The sequence below is a fragment of the Carassius carassius genome, chromosome 45, assembly GCF_963082965.1.
Source record: "Carassius carassius chromosome 45, fCarCar2.1, whole genome shotgun sequence".
NCBI classification, from domain to species: domain Eukaryota; kingdom Metazoa; phylum Chordata; class Actinopteri; order Cypriniformes; family Cyprinidae; genus Carassius; species Carassius carassius.
The window spans coordinates 10,810,065-10,831,637 of NC_081799.1; the positions used below are offsets into that span (position 1 = coordinate 10,810,065).

The window sequence follows — 21,573 nt, forward strand, 5'->3', positions numbered from 1 at the left end:
TCACTGGTGTGAAGTGAATGTCGCGGGGAGCTCGTGGTCTGCGCTATGCAGGTGCACGTTCAGGTCGCGGTTTCTGTTTGCGTCATCATCACAACATTTCGGCCGTGTTGTTTCGGTGATAAAAGTCTTTCGGCCAAAAACCGAAAATGCTCTTTTGGGCCATTTTCGGCCGAAAATCTTCGGTGGCCGAATATTCGGTGCATCCCTAGTAAAAACATTTCAAATCCATAGATAAACTGGATATCAGAAACACAGACTGTGGCATGATCTTCATAGACAGTGGATTACTGAACATTTTTGTGTTCATCAACTAACCATCCACTGAAACTGTATTCGGAGATTGAACTTGGTTGGTTAAAGAGGGTTGGTCCAACGATAGCTTACAGTGTATTCACTATATGCACTGACTTTATTATATGTATACATGTATTATATATATATATATATATATATATATATATATATATATATATATATATATATATATATATATATATATATATATATATTGACTGGTGCAACATAATATTGCACATGCACACATTGCATATCTGTCTAAATATGATAATGACAATTTCAAAGTGAATGCACATTTAGTTATTAAGGGTAGATTTTTCCCCATCTTACAGTTAAATATTGAAGTAGCAGGTAGTTCAAATAAGTACAAACTCTGAGGCTGGCAGGAGAAAGATTGAAACGGAGTTCAACTGCAATCCAATTATAATATCCAATGTATTGTATTGCATTGCAACATACTTATTACAATGTGTATTGTATTATGAAGCAGTCTGCACTACCCAATCGTAATTCAAACCTTGCCTGTGAGTATCAAAACATACCAGTATCACTTGGAAAAAGTATTTCGTGATGGTAAGAAAAACAACAGTTGCAAAAAGATTTTTCCTCCACGAGAAATGCTTTAAAGATTAAAAAAAAGGGAAGCTCATTTCATATGCTGTGTTTGAGGTTCTCAGTCACAGTCAATTCAGGCGGATTGCCCTAAGACTTGTGGAGGCTCAAGCTGTGATGCTCTGGCAGAGGTGGTATAGGGGGTTGTATCCCTCCCCAGCTGTGCTTCCATGGAGATGGAGTATGTAGAACACAGCCAGGGCAGTCTGGTTTGAATCCCAGCTGTGCTGCAAACCCAACCAGCGAATACAGGACAAAAGTGGTTCATACTTCATTTGGACCCCAGCTGGGTAGCCAGGGCGATGCCGGAAAACAGGATGGGCTCAGCACACACCCTTGTGGAACCCCAGCTGTCCTATGATTGTAATGGAGAAATAAAGCCGAAGAGTGATACAGATGTGGCACCCAAAGCCTTGTACACCAAGCTGATATAAAGGGCACAGGATTCCCCAACACTGGAGTTGATCCGTGCCTCCATAATGAGGCCATCTTGAACAACAAAGCTTGAACACAGAAAAGTGGGGCAGAGCAGTGTTCTGTCAATATATCACTGATATGCTACTTTTTTCCCTTCCCACAAGCCACAAAAAAACTGGCACAGAAAGCTTTTTAAAAAACATGGCCAACACGACCAAACGAGTTGAAGCTAATAATTAGCTTTATCACACAATGACACAGGTCGTTCAGGAGGGCACATCTCTGTCTTTGGTGAACAATAGAAGACAATATGTTTCAGCTCAGGAAAAATATCCAGTGGGGATTGCCTGCTTCATATAATACTTGTCAAATCCCAGTTGACACTTCATATGGACTGCTAATCAGAGACAATCCGTCCCTGAGCGAGACCCTGTAGTTTCCACAAATCTTTTTGTTGTGAGCATAAAAAACCCTGGTGCTTCTCGGACTTCACATTTCTGGTCTTTTGTTTACTCAGACATTAATCCAAAAGGGAAATGAGGGGGAAAATATTAATTTCTAAACAGGTATTCAGTGTGAAGAAAGCTAAATGACTGCTGAAAGACTGTAAACAAGGATAACGAAAGTATGCAAAACTGACAAATAAAACAAATGGAAAGAGACTGTCTATTTTCAGGATCAGTGCTCTGGAGACTTGTGCCTTCATGCCGCTTTCTCTAGTCTGATATTTTTAGATGAAAATTGGAGGGTGAGTATGATATCGTTTTACCATACCTAACAGTTACGCCTTGGGAAGTTTGCCACCCAGTTAAGGTGTGAGTAGTTCCTCACTTCCTGGTAAGCCTTTAAAAAAAGGCAGACATGGGAAAGATAAACATGTTGTAAACAAGACTCCTGACAAATGTTTGTGTGGTGCTGGTCCACAAAATGGAATATTTTGTGATATAAAGTGGTGTTTGTAAATATAAATTGGGTAGCAGCTGAAGAATAAGGTAAAGGAAAGAGTTTGATTATAGACTTGTGATTTTCTCTTGTGATTAGCATTGCAAGCAACTAAAAGACAGTCATCTGTTTTTAGAACGTGATTACATAAGTATAGCAATTCAGACCAATTTTGTTCGAAGTGTTCATGTATTAGCAAAGTAATGAAAACATCTGCCTCTCCAAGGTCTTTAAATGATGAAGAACCATGATAGTCTTACAAACAATCTAACACATAATTGCACGCTACAGTGAACAGTAGATAATTTTAAAAGCTTGCTGAAACCCTTCTCAAAGGGACAGAGTCCAATCTTGAAAACCTCTTTTTCATGCTATACTGCATTATGGTATTGTTAATTATCTTCTATCTATCGTCCTGTAGAAAACAGTCAATATTTTTTTCCCCGAATCTTGTTGATACCAGAGGCAATCTTTAGCAACCACACTCTTAGTAAGGCGGTTTTGTTGTATTAGCCTATGCTATTTGGAGGAGACAGATACTGGTGTGCTGCTAAGCGAAGCGGTTGAGCTGTGTGACGCATTGTCGTGTGTTCCTGGTTATGAAGTGTAGAAGCTTTAGCGGACTGGCCCATCGCATTAGCATTACCACAGTGAGCATGGAGAGGGGGAGATAGACAGGCTCAGTGAGCATCAGGGTGGCCCTGCTCTTCTTTTCTTATCAGCTTGCAGTGCTTGGCATCCAAAAAAAAAAAAAAAAAAGAGGAAGCAAAATAGGGAGGGAAAAACAGAAAGTGCAAGAGAGAGAAAAAACAAATGCAGATGTAGCCAAGCAATTAATAGTCGCCTTGCCTGGCATTTCAATTCAAAACTCAAGCAGAAATGTCTATTATAAGGATTGTAATTATAGATAGAAAAGAGCTTCCTCACCCACTGTATTACCCTGAACCTAAAATCCCAAATGGACTGTACTACATTATCTTAAATACACATTAAGTCACTGCTGGTAATAGAATATGTAATACAATATGGCTCCCTTTCCATTTATGAGTTGGAAGCTGAACTGAACCGAAGGTTTCCTGTATACTGGCTACACATTTACAGTATTTGAGCATATATATATATATATATATATATATATATATATATATATAGGTGGCATTTTTAAGTATGCATTATACTATTTCAGTTCAGAATAGCACACCACCCTGATTCAGACCAATTCCTGAATTAATCGTCTGGTGCTACTCATGCCACACATTGAGACCTTGCCTTGGGCCATTTCTTTAGAGACACGCTGAACACAAAGACATTTCAGAAATGCAGAAAAAGACGATATAAGCAGGAAACAGAAGGAAAAGAGGAATAGAGGGAGAAAAGGGGGTAAAGGGGGGAGCATACTTGGAGCAGAAAAGGTTATGGTTCATTTGTTACTGTCCGATTGGTTTGCTTCTTCCTTATAACAGCAAGCATGAATCCTTTCCCTAAAACCCCTTCAAAGTTCCCCCACTGGCATACACACACACACACACACAGATATACGTACATTCTCTTAGCCTGTGGAGGAGCTTTATAGGATATCCTCAATCTTGTTCTGCAGTCCTTCTCAAGGATCCTTTTGATTGTCTATATACCAGGCCGAATACTTTATTTATACTTGATAAAAAAGAAAAGATCTTTGGTTTAGATGAAGGACAAACCTCTTGAACGTCTTAAACATACTGAGCTGGGCAGTTGACCCTGCCAAGAAGATATAGCTGAAGTACAAAGACTAGATATGGGCCATGATGATAGTGAGGTTGACTAGTTTGTCTTGATTGTTTTTTACATATATACATGTTAGGCTTTCCTGTAGCTCAAACAGTAAAGCAAGACCCAAACAATGTCGAAGTTGTGGGTTCGATTCCCAGGGAATGCAATGAATGTAAATGTTAATTGTTAGTGCTCTGTGTTATTCGACCAAAAATGCAGTAAAACTGTGACTATTTAAAATTACTGTTTTCTATCGTACTGTAGTTTAAAATGTAATTTATTCCAGTAACGGCAAAACTGCATTTGTATTTTATTTGGGATTCAGTGTCACATGATCCTTTAAAAATTCTAATATGCTGATATTTTCTTGTTCTCTTATTCTTATCAATGTAAAAAATAAAAATAAAACTTTGTGCTGCTTTATATTTTTGAGGAAACCATGACGTTTTTCTTTTTCAAGATTATTTGATAAATAGAAAATAAAAAAATTAAATATTCTGTAACAGTGTAAATATAATTTTTACTCAATTAAATGTGTCCTTGCTGACTAAAATTATTAATTTCTTTCAAAATAAAATAAGATAAAATAATATTAACTTTTATGAAATAATAATAATATAATAATAATTTTTGAACTGTAGTGTAAATGTTCCTAAGACATATGTCTGATCAGCTTCCAAAAGTTTGATTAGTGAACTAGCCATTCAGACAAAAAAGGTCTAGATTTGGCTGGTTAGAGTGACCCTGTTAGCCCTCTGCTGGTAGATGCCCTAACTACACCAGCAGGTTATTTTTTTATTATATTACAGTTCACTTTTTTCTAGGCTTTTGAAAGTTTAACAATGTTCTTTTTGTCCAGTGTTTACTGCTTTTCACGTCACAGCTTAACATAGTCACTATAAAGGGTTTGAGACTGAGCCCACAAGCTTAGATGGTAGATTTCAAACTGTCTTTCCAGGGGGTCTTTTGCAAGGTGCCACTAAGATAAATAGGAATGCTATTGGATGGCTCTCACCAGGTGTTATAGCCCTCTTTGGTTCAGGCAACCCTCCAAATAGTGGATTTTAAAACATTTGCAATATACCAGCCTAGGTATTTGTTTTTATTGAAGCAGGGGTGGTAATAACAAGCAAAACATTTCTCTCTCTCTCTCTCCTTTCCTTCTCTTATGTTTGCTCACTATCTTTCTCTACCCTGCTGGGACTGATATGACTGTAGGATGTGTGAGGAAGGCCGCAGCTGAGGTAGCAGTCCAGAATGCACTGCCGGCACAATAGGATAAACTCATTTATTGGTATTGCGTGTCCACTCAGAGAGCATCAGTGTGTAATGAATGGCAGAGCACAGCTACTGCAGGACACACTCTCTCTCTCCTTCTCTATCTTTCAATTTCACATCCAATGGAGCTTTAATGATGTCACTCTCCAAACTATAATACTGGCAAGGCAATGTAGAGCAATTTCTAAATATAATGCCATCCTTTCTTCCTCTCTGTCATAGTGCACGGTCAAGCAGGTGACCTGCTGGCTGCAGGTTCAAACCCCAACTGGGAATGAATTGAGTGTATTCCAGCAGCTAGATAATTAACCTGAATTCTTCGGTGTATCCAAGTGCATAATGGACAACTGAGAGCCATGTCAGTGACTGCAGATAAGGGCATCTGCTCTGCATTCTGATTACAGTCATAGAAATAACGCTGATAATGATGTGTTATTATCATCAATTATCTTCTCATATTATGGAAACAGAAAAACATGAGTTAAAGAGATCAGATGAAAAACCTACACAAAAAAAATGACTGTCTGTCAGGGTCAGAAATGAATGAGCTAATGAACGCAACCACCATCCGTGCATGGTCAGCATGATTTTACCAAGTAAGACATGTTCCTGGATCAACATCTTTTGTTGATCGTGGATCAACATTACTTTCCATAAGTACAGAGTTAACCCAATCCCAATCCCTACCCCTAAACCTAACCCTACCCATAATTTAAGGATGTTGATCCAGGAACATGTTGTACTTGGTGAAATCACACTCACCATCTGGGCATCGACTGGTTTTATCCTATTTTCTGGCTGTTTTTTTTTAAGCGCTTTAATTGGATTTCATCATCCTGACAAGTGCTTTTGAACAGATAATTATCACTGGTGCATTGTCCAGTGCTATCTCTGCCTCTCTTCTTAGTGGCCTTTGTGTTTAAACATGCCTTCTATCCAGATAAGAGCATGAGACTGCCATGCAAATAATATTCTCTGAACGTGCTTTAGTGCACTCACCCGAAGAATCTCTTACCACGGGAAATAAAGGATTAGACCGCAGTGGACGCTTTCCCTGCATGTCTCTTCTCTCGTTTTCTCTCTTGCTCTCTTTCATACCAGTGTGTAGTTATTGGTCAGACAAGGGATTCCAACATGGTGGAAAATATTGGATCTGGATCAAGTGTAGCCATGTTATTCAACACCAGTGACCATTTCTACAAGGGGGCGGGGGAAAAGCTTCCGAAATCAATGTTGTAAGATATATTATCCATTTAAACAGAAATCAAAACCGCATACACAGACCAATATAAAATTGCAAATGTACCATTCCTTGGTCCCAGGTGGACTTGAGCAAGTTACACCATATTCAAGTTCAAGAAGTTTATTTTGCAGATGGCTAAAGCAAAGACTGATTCTGTGGGGTACTTGGAGAGCTGGCTATTGTCTGATGTATTCAGTGCTTCTTTCTATTCCTCGTCACCCTTGACTACATTCCGGTTGACACTGTTGCTTTTGAGACTAATACAAGGAGGCGCATCAGAACAATTTACATTGTCAGAAGCTCTTCTTCCTCCCCCATTTTATAGACTTATGCAATTAAGCCTTGTTCCTTTTACTGCCAAAATGAAACAGCAGAGAACATCATTTCTGCCACTGCCAAAAAGCCAGGGAGAGCTCAATATTCATGAAATATTCTAATATCCTACCTTCCCAGTAGGGTAAAGATAGTGAGAGAAATAATGATCACTGCTCATGTCAGCCAGGAAAAGCAAGAGAGAGAATTATGCAACAGCATATCTCATCGGCACCTTTTTTTTTGGTGATTTCTCACTTTTTTCCCAGTAAGTGGATTATACTCCAATCCAGGACACAAGAAAATTAATGTTTTCCATCATGACTACGAATAGTTTTGAAGCCTCAGATATTAAACTAGGCCTTAAACACGCTTGCCACTGAAGATGTGGGCTGAACAATTTGAACATAATTGGTTTGCTGGTTTCTCCAAAACTGCACTATGTAGCAATTCTCTTCAGGGGTGGAGATAAAGAGTGGAAGATCTTATTAGGACTTGTATTTTGACAGGGTCAGGTGTTGAGCCTGCTCATTGACATCTCAGTAAGAGCGAGGCCGTCTTGGGGCTGTCGAGGGGCTTGACTGACAAGCCTCTGACGATGAACGGTGGATTTGAAGAATTGATTTAGTTGTATCTCCTTGTTTGTTTGTGCCAGGATGTGATGTATGATTGAATCACTGACAGCTCAAAACCAGAGAATTAGAGCAAGCGCATTATGACTGCAGGACTGTTCCTTCGTTTCCTGCCACCCTTCCTGTAAAAAAAAAAAAAATGTCCTGTTGATTTCCAATGCTAATTTCAATCGAGATCAGGGTCTGCTCGCAGTAAGTGATATTAACAGTAGGTTTATAAAAGCAAAGCTCTACCAAGTCTGCCCCCAGGCATTTTTTCTGCGGCGACACATATCATGGTCAAATATGAACACGTTTTCTCTTGGTAGTTTGTAACTTGCATTATGTATGAATGGTATGTCTGCATAATGAAACTTGATTGTAAGTGTAACGACACACCACTGCAAGGCTGTGAAGGTGTTAGTGTGTGTGTGAATGTATACCTCTCTAATGGAGCTTAATGGATTGCGTTCAGATCTCTACCGCTTTAATGGGGTGAGATGTCTGAGAGGTCTTTGCCCTTGTTTTACTCTCTTCAGCTGAAACTTTCCCACTGACCCACAGAATAGAATTAGAACAGTGTCCACTAAACCAACTCTGTTGGATTCATGTGCTAAATGGATGCCATTTTTGGGCTGGCATGGACTGACATTAGTTTTCAGGTTGGTTTGTGCTGATTTTGTGATAAGTTTTACCTATAAGCCAGGTTTATTTTGTTAGTTTCTTGTCTTAGTTAGGCCTAAATAATGGTAGCGAAATTATACAGTGCCACACGTTTTACTAAAATAAAGGAAATAATTCATAAAACACTAAACAATTTCTCAATCAGTGTACAAATAGATCTCTTTTCCCCAAGTTGTTCTCTGTCAATATAAAGGACAGGTAACAAAAAAACAAAGTCATGAGTGTCAAAAATGCATACTGTTTTATTAAAGGATTTTTTTTTATATATATAATTAAAAAATGTAATTGTGACAAATATAGGCCTAATATGTGAGAATATTGACATTTTGTATATATATCCATGTATGTAGCCTAGCTCACTAAAATAGGCTACCACTTTTAATGCTTCAATGAAAAGTAAACCACCATTACTTTAGGATAATATAACACATAATTCATATTAAATATATAATACTGCACACCTGATAAATGTTTCAAATCTAAAATAAGGTGTAATACTGTGTGGCTTAGAGAACAGTCGGTAAGTACAGGCTCGGTATTTATCCTGCTTGAACTTGTTCTAAGAAATGCTCATAACTTCGTAAGTAGGCTAAATTTTCATCGTGGCACGAGATCTCGCGAGATCTGATGTGTCTTGCGAGATCTGACTGGTCTCATGAGAACGTGACGATATCCTCACGCAGACCTTTCTAATATATTTGCATTACAATGGCACTTTCATCAGTGGTGATATGTAAGATATTTTATGTAATATCAAGTGGACTCATGATAAGTGGGAAAATTATGCAGTGTAGTCTTTATATTTATTTAATTTACTACACACAGAAGCGCACCTGACGCTCGCGGTGATTTCAGCATCTGCTTTCTCACTAAATGAGGACAGAAACACATTATGTCACTTCATGAGCATTTTACCATTTGAGTAAAACTAGCACCATATCACTTACACAGAACTGTAAAGGAATTTGCATTAAAAAATTTTTATTACTTCTACTACTACAAAAATTAAACAAACATTATTTTTTAAGGATTAATCACACAACATTTCGTCCATGCTTTAATTTTAATAGTAAATCCCCTTTGTTTGCCAAAAAATAAAGTTTGTTTAATTTTCAATAATTAAAAGATAAATGATAAATGAAATTAATGTTTTATGCCTTCATTGTGATAACCATAAAAATGTAAATGCACAACAAAGAATTTCTGAGGGGGGAAAAATCATAAGGCTACTTTAAGAATAAATATTAATACAATTAATAAATTGTTTATACATTCAAATAATTAAACATGCTAAAACACAGAATTAGGTAACAATAAAAAAATATTAAAAATATAGCAAGAAAAAAAAAATTCATAGGGCCCTAAACTTGCGAAATGTATATGTTTCATGATTTAGATTAATTAGACATAATTTTTAATTGATAAATGTTTTTTAACTGCTAAAAAGGAGTTTAAAAGCAATACAGAACAATTCTAATAAAAAATAAATAAAATTAAAATAAATAAATTTCATATGGCCCTAACTATCCCTCAGCCTTGCTGCGCCCCCTAGTTTGGAAGCCACTGCTTTATTCTTTTAATTGGATACATTAATCGTGTTATTATATATACTTTTTTATTAAACTGGAAATCAGTTTACTAAATAAAACGACTTGACTGACTGCTTCACTTCCATTTTAAAGGGATATTTGTGGTGTTTATTTTTATTTATACTATCTATAATTTTTGTGCAATTACTTGTCAGTTGAGTTCGTGGCAAAACCTTCTGCAGTGTTTTCATTAAAATAGTTTTTCAAATCATTTTTCAGATGAATTATTGACTATTTTTTCCTATATATTTCAAAATTTAGGATTTCTTTAAAAAAAGTCAAAAAATCTTGTCTCATCTCGTTCTCGTGAACCCAGTCGCATGTCTCGTCTCGTGGGATAAGTGTCTCGTCACACCCCTACCACCTACTGTATTAGTTTAACCTAGTTATGAAGCATGTTGGGAAGCCAACTTCCAAAACATGTTACCAGTCATCTCGGTGGCTTCCTCAACACTTGCTTAAATGAAGTATTGTTAGTGAGATGGCAAAACAAGATCTTCTCACTCTGTCAAATCTGAAAATTATATTAAGGAAATGAAAATATATGAGACCCAGGGCATCTTCAGTCTTCGGGAGATTGTTTGCCTTTTTATTTAAAGTGCCTTCAATTTTAATATCATCAATATTTCGAAATAAGCCTCAGCAAGTGCAGAGCTGTTGTCCATTTCTCCATGGCAACACACCGAACAGAGAAATGTTGTGCTTCACAGTTATCAGGCAAAGCCTATGACAAGGCAATTACATCATGCAAAGTTGATTTTTCATTGCACTGAGAGAATGAGCCACTTCATTACTGACACCTCAGAAATCTGACTGGCCTTGTTGGCCTTTGAATGAGCAAAATAACAACTTATATTTACACATTAAAAGATAAAGCAAGATGAAGAAAGGGTGAAAGAACACAAAAGACAGAACTAAAAACTTAAGCAGAGTGTAAAAAACTAATTATATTTATCTAGCATACAGGGCTTTTTGAGACACAGAAATACAAAAAAAAAATGTCAATTTCTACTTTGTAACAATATTCCCTCAAATGTTGTCCCAACTAACCTAAATTGCATTTACACACAGTTTCAAATTATCCAGTAATAATCAATCTTAAACCAATAATTGAACTAGTTGTCAATGATGCAAATAAAACACTCTGCTTCGAAGCTTCGGTAATAATCAACACCAAATATTCAAAGCTACGGAGGGAGGGGGCAGAACATATTCTTCTCTCTAACACTGTGTCTACACCGGATGCGAGCAGCGCGGCACAACAAAATATAATAGAACCCATTATGTTGTCTACACTGGATGCGGCATGGCATGGTGCGACAAATCCCTGACAGTAAACTGCTGCTGTATTCTATTTATGAAGTACTGACAAATTACAAATGATTTTCAATGGTTGCTTTGTCACATCCAGTGTAGACAGACTTTAGCTGTTGCGGCGCGACACGACCACTGTCGCATCTGGTGAAGACACAGTATAATAAAGGTAGGAATCTCTGTGTATCTGTCTGTTTTCATTTTTATTATGTCAAGGACCATTCATCCAATCGACTTCATGCTGCAGACCCAATGAGTGTAGTTGTTGCATTTTGGTGCAATATGGATACACAACATAAATAATAATAAACTTTTAAATAAACTACAGAACAATGCGAGCCAGAAGCAGAGCACCTCATGCGGGCAGGGCTTTATTACACCAACAATACACTATAGGCATATTTTTTAAAGAACTCAGGTGATTTTTCAAACTTGATGTGCTATGGTGGTAGGCCAGTTTCAAATCGCATATTTGGCACACTGCCTTTGTTTTGTCCTCACTCAATTTAAAGTGCTCCCACACAACTGACGTCTTCGCATTTTTGTTTTCTCTTCCAGATGAACTGAATCATCATCATCATGATGTTTACTCATGGGGCGATTCATATTCAAGCACGAATGAGAACCGTTTCGTGGGGGATGCCACGAATATTCATTATAGGCTCCCTGATGCCTGCAGTTTATATAAAGTTGCCTATACTTACCCAACAATATAATTGTGAGTTAAAAAGTATTGAAATATTTTTATTATTATTATGAAAATACTGAAATGAACATGAAATAAGATGAATAAATGCTGTGTAAATACTGTTCATTATTATTTACGATATTTATGTATGTTAACTAATGTTAACTAATTAACCTTATTGAAGAATGGCCACAGATGAGGCAGGCTGTATTGATTGCAAATACAAAAACAAGACGAGTAAAGAAAACGTGATACTTATTAAAATAATCACCCTTTACTTCAATAAATGAACACAGAAAACCGCTGTAAACAGGTTAATATAATGTTTCCCATTCTATGACTAGTAAAATAATGACAACTTACTCTGATGAACACGGCTCTCCACAGAGTAGCTGCGAGCCCTGTGTCTTCTTATTTGTGTGACAGGTGTCAGCTTTAACCAGGTACTCATGCTGGAGTATTTACATGTGGTGTAATTATAAGAGACCTGTTAATTTAAAATATCGCGGTTATCAATAATACCGTTATATTGCACACACTAAATTAACACGATATCGATAATTGTTGTTTTGGATGACATGGTTATCGTCAATACCGGTATATTGCGACACTCCTACTGAATATGTTTTATAACTTTAATGGTAAGCATTAATTTGTATTTATTTTGTCCAATGTCCAATGAAGACATAAATCAACTTTGATAAAAAATTACATTTGATTACTTCAATTTCTGTAGTATTTCTTATCTGAATAAAAACTTACTTAACCTGAAAAAATTTGTTTCATAGCTCTCTTTATTCTATTGCATTTATTTGTGCTGTTGTTTGCAGGATTTTTTTTTTCTTTTTTTCACTGACTTTTCACTTTTTTGTGTTTTTTATAATAAAATAAAACTTTGCATTGAAGAAAAGTAGATTTTAGTTTATATATGCTGTTAATTATATTTCTTATAAACGGAATCTGCAAAATTTGGTATCGGTAGATCACACTAACAAAAAATCTGAAATTGAAATCAGCCAAGAAAATTGTAATTGTTGCATCTCTAAAACATATATGCATGCATACCTACAGTTTATGGACTCTAAAATTCAAGTGATTATAGTCAAGTCAAGTCACCTTTATTTATATAGCGCTTTAAACAAAATACTTTGAGTCAAAGCAACTGAACAACATTCATTAGGAAAACATTGTGTCAATAATGCAAAATGACAGTTAAAGGCAGGTCATCATTGGATTCAGTGATGTCATCTCAGTTAAATAGTGTCTGTGCAATCATTTGAAATCATTTCTACTATAAATCATTATAGTAGAATATTGTAATCCATTGACTTCATTTCTATATTAATTGCTTTGTTGTATAATTGGCTAAGTTAGACATTTTAGCATTTTATTCACAAATTTAAAATATTGTTAAAAGGAACAACTTAAGATGGTTGTGAGAACTTCAGGTGAAAATGCACTATGCTGACTTAAAAAAGAAATAAAAAAAATAATAAATAAAAAAAATTTACATTACTGTAAAGGAAAACAAATACAACCACTCATACGGTATAGAGGAAGGCCAAAAGAAAGAAAAGCATAGGAGTTACAGCAGCAGGAGAGAAATGGCATAGCACATTATTGAGAAAAGCACTGGTGCTAAGCTGCTTATTGATAAAAGCACTAATCTGCCTGGTGGAGGGTAAAGGAGGCTGGAATGAGTAGTGATAAAATATTTGAGCTAAAGGCAATGCCATAAGGGAGCTGAGCCTCTACATAGCTTTCCCTAGAGGAGCTTCTCATTTTTTATTAAGTGCAACTCTGACCACTCAAAGAGCGTGTTTCTGTCAGTGGTGAAATGAGACCAAGAATACAACTGGCACAGAATACAACTGCCACTGCCTTTCATCTGCTCAGGCAAACATTTAGGGAAATTGAGAATTTCACTCTCTCTAGGCCTGTCAGTTATTACAAAATCACCTGATTGATCTGATAGTAATTATCAAGCACTTTAAATCTCAATCTCATATTACCAACCACATGTTTAAGCCAATTCCATCAAATGTCTTTATACTGTACATCAATATATCACCATATTATAATATCCAGGTTGGTTGAGTTTCAAAAAGCTGTGCTGTTAATGGAAAGTGAATTAATGATTATTATTTGTATGAAAATTATTCCCAAACTATCTACATTCATCCTTATCATAGCTTTGTCTTCTCATATATAAGCAAAAATGTAATATGATGAAATCAGAGATTCTCTGCCTCTGGCGCAATACAAAAAATGACAGCGCTTCGTAAACACCCATGTAGAAAAATGCTTCCAAGACAACATTCGCATAAATCAAGCTCCTTGTGCTTGTGTGCAGAAATATATTTGGGAGGAAATGAATCTGACTGTGAACACTTGCATATTACCATAATCATTATCATTATTGTCATCCTTGTCTTCGACGACACTATCATTAGTTGCACATCTGTGTGCTACCATGGTGCGCTGCGCTTTGCTGTCGAACAGCTCAACAGCATCAGCCATCTCGTTCGGTGACAGAGAAACCGTCTCCTGCCAGTGGAGCACCTCCTGGGTAGGGGCTGTAATCCCTCTTAACAGGTTGGGATGTTAGATCGAAATTGCCAACAACACGTACAGGGACTGGACCAGAGGCGTGAAGATTTAGACTTTTGAAGGCCTTTCCTCTACTCAAAATCCTAAGTTTCTGAAAAAGTTTGTGTCCTTTTGAGATGAAGGGAGGAGGAGAGAGATGATCCAATTCTACTGTGTCAGTTCTGCAGGGCCTATCCCAACGTGCTTGTCAAGATCATGAGAATCGATTAGCCCAGACTGAAAATGTCATGTCAGTCTCATTTATTTGAAGTAGAGATCCAGGAGAGTGGTGATATCTAGTGAATCATTTTGGCAGAAGAACCGACTTGAACATACTAAAATTGGTTGGTGGCCAAAATATGGTTTGACTACAAAATGGCTGAGAAAGAATTGTAAACCGTCTTTCATGGCTATACCATCTTATCACTACTGGACAAGATTACTCATTTGGAATATGTCTGCCCGGTGCACTAAATCTCTGAGCACTTGTCCAGGTCAATCGATTCTGAAGTGTCAGCCAAGACCAGTCAGTCTGCAAGTGCCTGCAGAGACTTGTTAGTCCCAGTGAGACCCTCCTGTGAGAGTCCAAGAGCAAACAAGAATGCATATGTGACCCACACTGTTGTCTTCACGACATCTGCCATGTTGACACAATAATACTGGCTGAAGGTGCAATGGAATTTCTTCTTATTGTACTAATTTCCCTCAGTGTGAGCGATCTCTGTAGAATATAATTGCAAAGTATTTCTTGATAATTGCTTAGTTGCTCGCTCCCACAGGCTGGATGGCAGAGAGGGTGCCTCGAACTCTTGAATCCCTGTAAGTGCAGCAGTTGTCTTCACGCTGAGCATGAGCCTGTGAGGCCTTCGCACCTGACAGTAGATTGGTCCACCGAGAGGGAGCTGAGTGCCGGCAGTATTGTGCTCTAATGAGGAGCAGTCTGAGAGTATTATGGGCTGTATTCACTGAGGAGAGATCTGAAAGGGTGGGCGCCAGGTTTGAGGTTTACGGCTGCATTCTGCTATGGATATTAGCCAGAGCTGGGTTGAGCAGATGCTCAAAATGTGGGATTTTGGAAAGGGCCTTGAGGCAGCCTCCATAAAGGCAAGGCTGCTTCACATAGTGAATATTTGAGTAGGAGATGAACCATACAAAGAGTAGGGAGCTCTAAAGGTACTGAATATTTACTCCTTTAGCTTCTCTTGGTGCTGGGGCTGATTTATGGCCATACTGGATTTGTTATATAGGGTGCATAATTTAGTAAAGTGAAAAAGGAAAAGACGGTGAGGAAAAGGAAGAACACTCTGTAGAAAGGCAACATTTCGATGGTAGATCCTCTTATCTTAAATCTTTGCTTGCCAGAGAATTTGAGGCATGTGTGGTAGATATGAAGATAGAGAGATGGGGTGGAGATAGCAGGGAAGGGCTTGGCTTATAGCTATTTTTCAGCTACAGTGTTTTGTTAGCCAGCACATCATTGCTTTTACTTAGTTTTGCCATGCCGTGGATTGTCAAAGCAGCCGGACTGAGTTGGGGTAAACTGAATCTTATAAATTGTATATCAGGTTATGAGAAATTCTATACCACTTTATCCGTAGTGTATGACTGTATCACAATAGTTATTTGTCCTGTAAAATTAACTGAAATGGTTTAGTGAATTAAAGGTAAAGTGTGATATGGAACTGAGGGACCTGACCGGAGTCTAAATATATAGTTAATAGCTGAACCAATGGTGTTAGTTTGGGACAGAAGTACCTGCTCATCCAACAAGTTTTTTAAATGTGTTAGGGCAAACATTATTTTTGCAACTGTGCTCAGAAATCACACATTTCACATGTAAATACTTGCAACAGTAACAACAAAAAGAGTAAGTTCTTAACATTTACATTAAGTAACATTTCAAAAGAAATACCAGAAAACTGATAGTTCCAATGCAAATGTGTCAGCAGCACCAGGCATCTGCGTCTTGGTACTCATGTGAATGCAAGTCAAAGACTGACAAAATAAATTTTGAAAAAAGTCATTATTTTTTGTTTTCTTTGTGCAGAAAAATTATTCTCATAGCTTCATAAAATTAAGGCTGAACCACAGATTTCACATGAACTACTTCAATGATGTCCAATGCCTTTCTCGTTCTTGAACATGGTAATTGTGCTGCAGTCTATGCAGCTCTCGGATTTCATTAAAAATATCTTAATGTTTGTTCCTGATAAACCAAGGTCTCACGGGTTTGGAACTACATAAGGGTGAATGACTGTTGACAGAATTTTCATTTTTGGGTGAACTATACCTTTAAGGGAATTATAAAAAAAAATAAAAAAAATTATACCTAAGGCATAACAACAAACTATTTCAATTAAAACACCATTTTAAAACATGCAACACAATCTATACACAATATGAATATGAATGTTTTGAATAATCCAATTACAGTCAATAATGTATTTCCACCACTTGAGCTGTGTGAGCTGAGCAGTAAATGGACATCATCAAATGCAAACCCAACACTTTTTAGAATTATCAGGTGCAGACAGCATAAATGGAATATAACAACAAGACGATAATGTCACAGACGATAAAGCATATTTTTTTCTTTGACTTAATGTTATTGTCAAAAAAAAAAAAACACAGTCCAATATATCATATAACTGAATTCTACTGGAAAGCTGTGAAACACATATGTAACTTAAATAACTGAACTGTGCTTCACACTGCTTTCTTTATAAAGATTCCTCCTCATCATTAAAAGCAAAGCAGTCATGCATACTAATAGTTAAAGATGCAAAATCTTTGCCAGATGAGACATTTCTACCATCTCTTAATTTATACTATAACCTGCCCAGCCCCAAGTGTGTGTGTTGAGTGTTTTATAAGCGTTCTTCCAACACACTCGCACTTGCAAGGTTAAGAGATGTGTTTCACTAATTAAAGCCCACCCCAAAATCCAACCTGAATTCCTGCCTTCCCATCCTGGAGATGAAGGGCAGCCCATGGTGAAGAGGGGGGAAAATTGAGTTTTATCTCTGTCTAATAAAGCATTTTAATTGTATGGGTTTAATTTAGGCACAGATTTACAGCTTCACAAGCTCTCATCACGCCCATTTAAAAATAACTAGGAAGTTCTCTCCCTTGATCCCTGTCTGTGCGCTATGTCTTTCACTCAAGGCTGTTCCGGAGAGAGAGGAACACATCACAAAAAAGGTGTTAGATCTTTGCCATGACCATGCTAATTATCAACGCTGTACTTGATGAGCCTATGCAGTCCCCTCGGTAACTGTCACACAGTCTAACACATTTGGAGGTTATAGGGAGAGAGTTTTGGGAAGATCCATGAACCGTGAAAGACACACGCACAAACACAACACACAGCAACACATTCAAACAAATCTTTGCTCACTGAGTCAGGCCATGCCATTGTGAATTGAGCATTGAGTTTTTTTTTTTTTTTCACACGTCAGGAGAAGACTTTCCGAACAAACAAACTCCTCTTAATGAGTTTTTTACGGACCAGGAAGGAAAGCAGTGGAGCCAGTCATCACGCTCAATCCTCACTGGCAATAAACGGCAAACAAGGCCACTGTGTTTACACTCATAAGAGCTTAAACTGGGAGAGCTTGAGCCAAGGATGTCACGCACCTGAGCACATTGCACAGAGTCATTGGTGAGCGTATTACCATTCGCTCTGTCACGCTCTACTCTCCACATCTGTCACTCAGTTGGGCTGAGATTTTAATTTTTTATTTTGGTCAATCTGTTAAGCCTGATGTGGGTTTGGGATGGGATGGACATCTGCCAAAAGATGTCACACGAGTCAACATCTGTCCCTTGTTTACACACCTATCAGTCAACTCTCACAGATACAAATATCCATTTATGTAACTTATGTCACAGAGTAAGAATCTGATCGGTCAGGTCGACTTGCTGAAACCAGTGCACACAGAGTAAACTCAGCCCACATTCACACAAATGGATTACATGAGTACACGCAGAAACCTGGAAGCACACACACACAGAAACAATACACACCAATGCAGCACACTCTCCATAGCTGGAGTCTATTGTCACTTCCATGCCATATGCTGTCCATCACAGTGTGGGAGCTGCCGTGGGTAACTATTCTCCCCAGTCAGTGAGTCTACAAGGCCTGCACTCACCCTGACTGTCATATAGCATCTGCTGGCTTTATCAAACACCAGACTGGTACTGACGGAGTCAGGACCCATGTGCCCTTGCTTTCTGTCTCAAGCCTCTGCCCAGTAAACTTCACTACCCCTCTCACTGGAGATTACACTCAATTTGAAATTTCTTGTTTCCCCTTGATCCACACACAAATTGTAGCACCAGTTGCTTTAATTTTATTTCCCCTTGGATTCAATCTGAAATTAGCATGCTGAATTGGCATCTAAATGGGTCAGACTGAATAGGCATCTGAGCCAAAGAAAATGACTTTGCACTTATTCAATAGCGGCAGGTCACACAGGCGCCTCTCACTGAGTAGATCAGATTTCATGAGAAATCTGAGAAAACATGAGCTCCAACAAATATGCCCATTTTGCATTCTAACCACACTACAAAAATACAATGAAATCATTTCATGACTGGACCTTTGAAATTGTCTGATCACAAAGTAAATTGTATTTTCAGACAGTGAACTGGTGGCCAGATAATATATAAAAGGGTACATGATGCAATACAAGAGCCATTTTTGACATGTTTCAAACTGACAGATTCTTCTTGTTGGCAAGATGATTTTTCATGTCATATATTATGAATTAACCAAGCAACTAATGAACGAAATGAGAAGAATAACATTTAGCATATAGCAAAATATTCACATATCAACACCCACCACTTTAGCACAAGTACCACTCTGAACAAAATTGAAATGCCTCATATCAGCAATTGCAAGCAAAACCAATTTTTCCATCATAGCATTACACATACAAAATAAGAAATAAAGATTGGTACCGTTTTTGAGCTGTATTTTGGTTGATTGGTCTTGTAGCTGTAATCCGAGTACTGGTCTGAGCCGGTGGAGTTGTCATCACCGCCTGTTCCGACAAAGGTGTTGGCAGCTGGAAGCTCCTGAACAGCCTGATGCTTTTGGGAGGCAGATGGGGACTGGGCCTGGAGCTGGATGGAGGGCAATGGGGAATTGGAACGGTAGTGCCTGCCTAGGTCAGGGCTTCCAGGCGGATATGTCAGAGGCAAATGGATCCTGGGGCTGTCGTTGACCCCATCAAGGTTAAATTTCAGACTCTTTTGAAGGCTGACTTCCTCATCCTCTCCAAGAGGTTTGGGTGATTTTGGTGGCTTACCTTTTTTACCCTTTCTCCCCTTGCCACTTTTTGGCCCTTGCTTGGGGGCATACAAATCTTTGGTCTCTTTCTTGCCAGCCTGATAACCACTCTTAGATTCTCTTTGAAGGCGATGCCTGATGAAGACCACTACAACAATCACAGTGACCACTCCCGCCACTCCAGCCAAACTACCATATACAATGTTGCTTCTTTGGGCAGCCAAACCGTAATCTGGGTCTCCTGCAATGTCCATGTCCAGTGGGGTGTACAAGCTATGCCCCACAAGTGCCTCCACGTGACTTACATTGGCAATGGTTTCATTTACGTAAATGTGTACCAAGGCAATGGCGTGACGGGAAGGTTTGCCCCTATCGCTCACTTTTATCACCAGTCGATGCAGACCACTGTGTTTCCGAGTTAGTTCCTTGGTTAATGTGATCTCGCCATTAGATGGAGAGATGTAAAAAAGATCATGTGGATTTCCCCCAGAAATGCTGTATACGAGCTCAGCATTGGAGCCTGAATCAATGTCCTCCGCTTCGACCACTTCCACAACACTGTCTGGAGCAGTCATGGGTGATAGACGTATGAATGATGAGTTAGATGGTTTGGTGACAACTGGTGCATTATCATTTTCATCGAGGACATTTATGGTCACGCCAACATAGGATGATCTTGGTGGATTCCCTCCATCAACAGCTTTCAAGCGGAATGTGTAACTGCTCTCCTTCTCTCGGTCAAAGGAGATACTGGACAGAATGGTCCCAGTACCATTCTGGATCACAAATTTGCCTACATCAGGTTCCACAGAAAGTTGCACTTGAGCATTCTCACCCTCGTCCATGTCCTGTACTGTTACCATGCCAACAGGGCTAAGGGGTGGCATGTTCTCCAAGACTGAGAAGCTATATCCACTCAGCATGAATTTGGGATCATTGTCATTCCGATCAAGTACCTTGATTACAACTGTGGCAGTACCCCTGTGACTGGGAACCCCTTTATCTGCTGCAGTAACACGGAACTCGTACCGCTCCTTGTGCTCACGATCAAGAGGGCTCCGAGCACGTACTTCACCTGAGTTAGGGTCAATCTCAAAAAGTCCCCTAGTTGAAGAGTCTGCAATAATACTGTAGACCAGCTCTGCATTAGTGCCACTGTCTGCATCTGAGGCGACTACATCTACCACCTTTTCTCCTGGCTGATTCTCCTCAGCAAACTCTACTTCAAACAGAGTCGGTGAGAAAATGGGGGAATTGTCATTTGTGTCAGTCACTTGGACTTTTAGTGAGTTAGTGCTGGACAGAGCCGGATTGCCTGAATCCACTGCCACTATCTCCACCCGGTAGTCCCTAACCCTTTCATAGTCCAGAGGTGTTGTGGTCTGCAGAAAATACTTCCTCTTGTTATCAACTGATGAATCACTGGCTGGCCGAAGTTGGAAAGGAACATCACCAGCAACCACACAGGTCACCACGGCATTCTCTCCCTCATCCTTGTCTGAAACCTGTACCAATGCCACTGCAGTGCCTACAGGCATATCCTCTGAAATGTTTGCTACTCCATCACTATGGGTCACAAGACCAATGCCTCGAATCTCCACTGCTGGTGCATTGTCATTCTGGTCAGTTACATCAATAGAAACATATGTTTTGGAACTTTTGGGTGAGGGGCCTTTGTCTCGTGCAACGACGTAAAACTTCAAATTGTTGATCTCCTCACGATCCAATGGGCCTTTGACATATATGATGCCTGATGAGCGGTCTATCCGGAGAAGTTTTGGCACAGGGTCAACGGCCTGATGCAATGTGTATTCAATCTCACCATTAGGACCCAAGTCTGAATCATTAGCCTTCACCTGCAATAGAAAATATAGTTATTAAAACATGATTTGTACTGAAATCAGTTAAAATGTAAACTACTAAAATAACAGCAAAATTTTACACATACT

General features: G+C 38.5%; 1 protein-coding gene across 1 annotated transcript in view; it reads right to left on the reverse strand.

The window, feature by feature from the left end:
• The window catches only part of LOC132127306 (protocadherin-1-like), a 90,623-nt gene that overhangs the window by 63,027 nt on the left and 6,023 nt on the right, over positions 1 to 21,573 (reverse strand). The window contains exon 3 of the mRNA XM_059539103.1: positions 19,294 to 21,480. Within this exon, the coding sequence (XP_059395086.1) occupies positions 19,294 to 21,480 (2,187 nt within the window). The remainder of the gene's footprint in view (positions 1 to 19,293; positions 21,481 to 21,573) is intronic.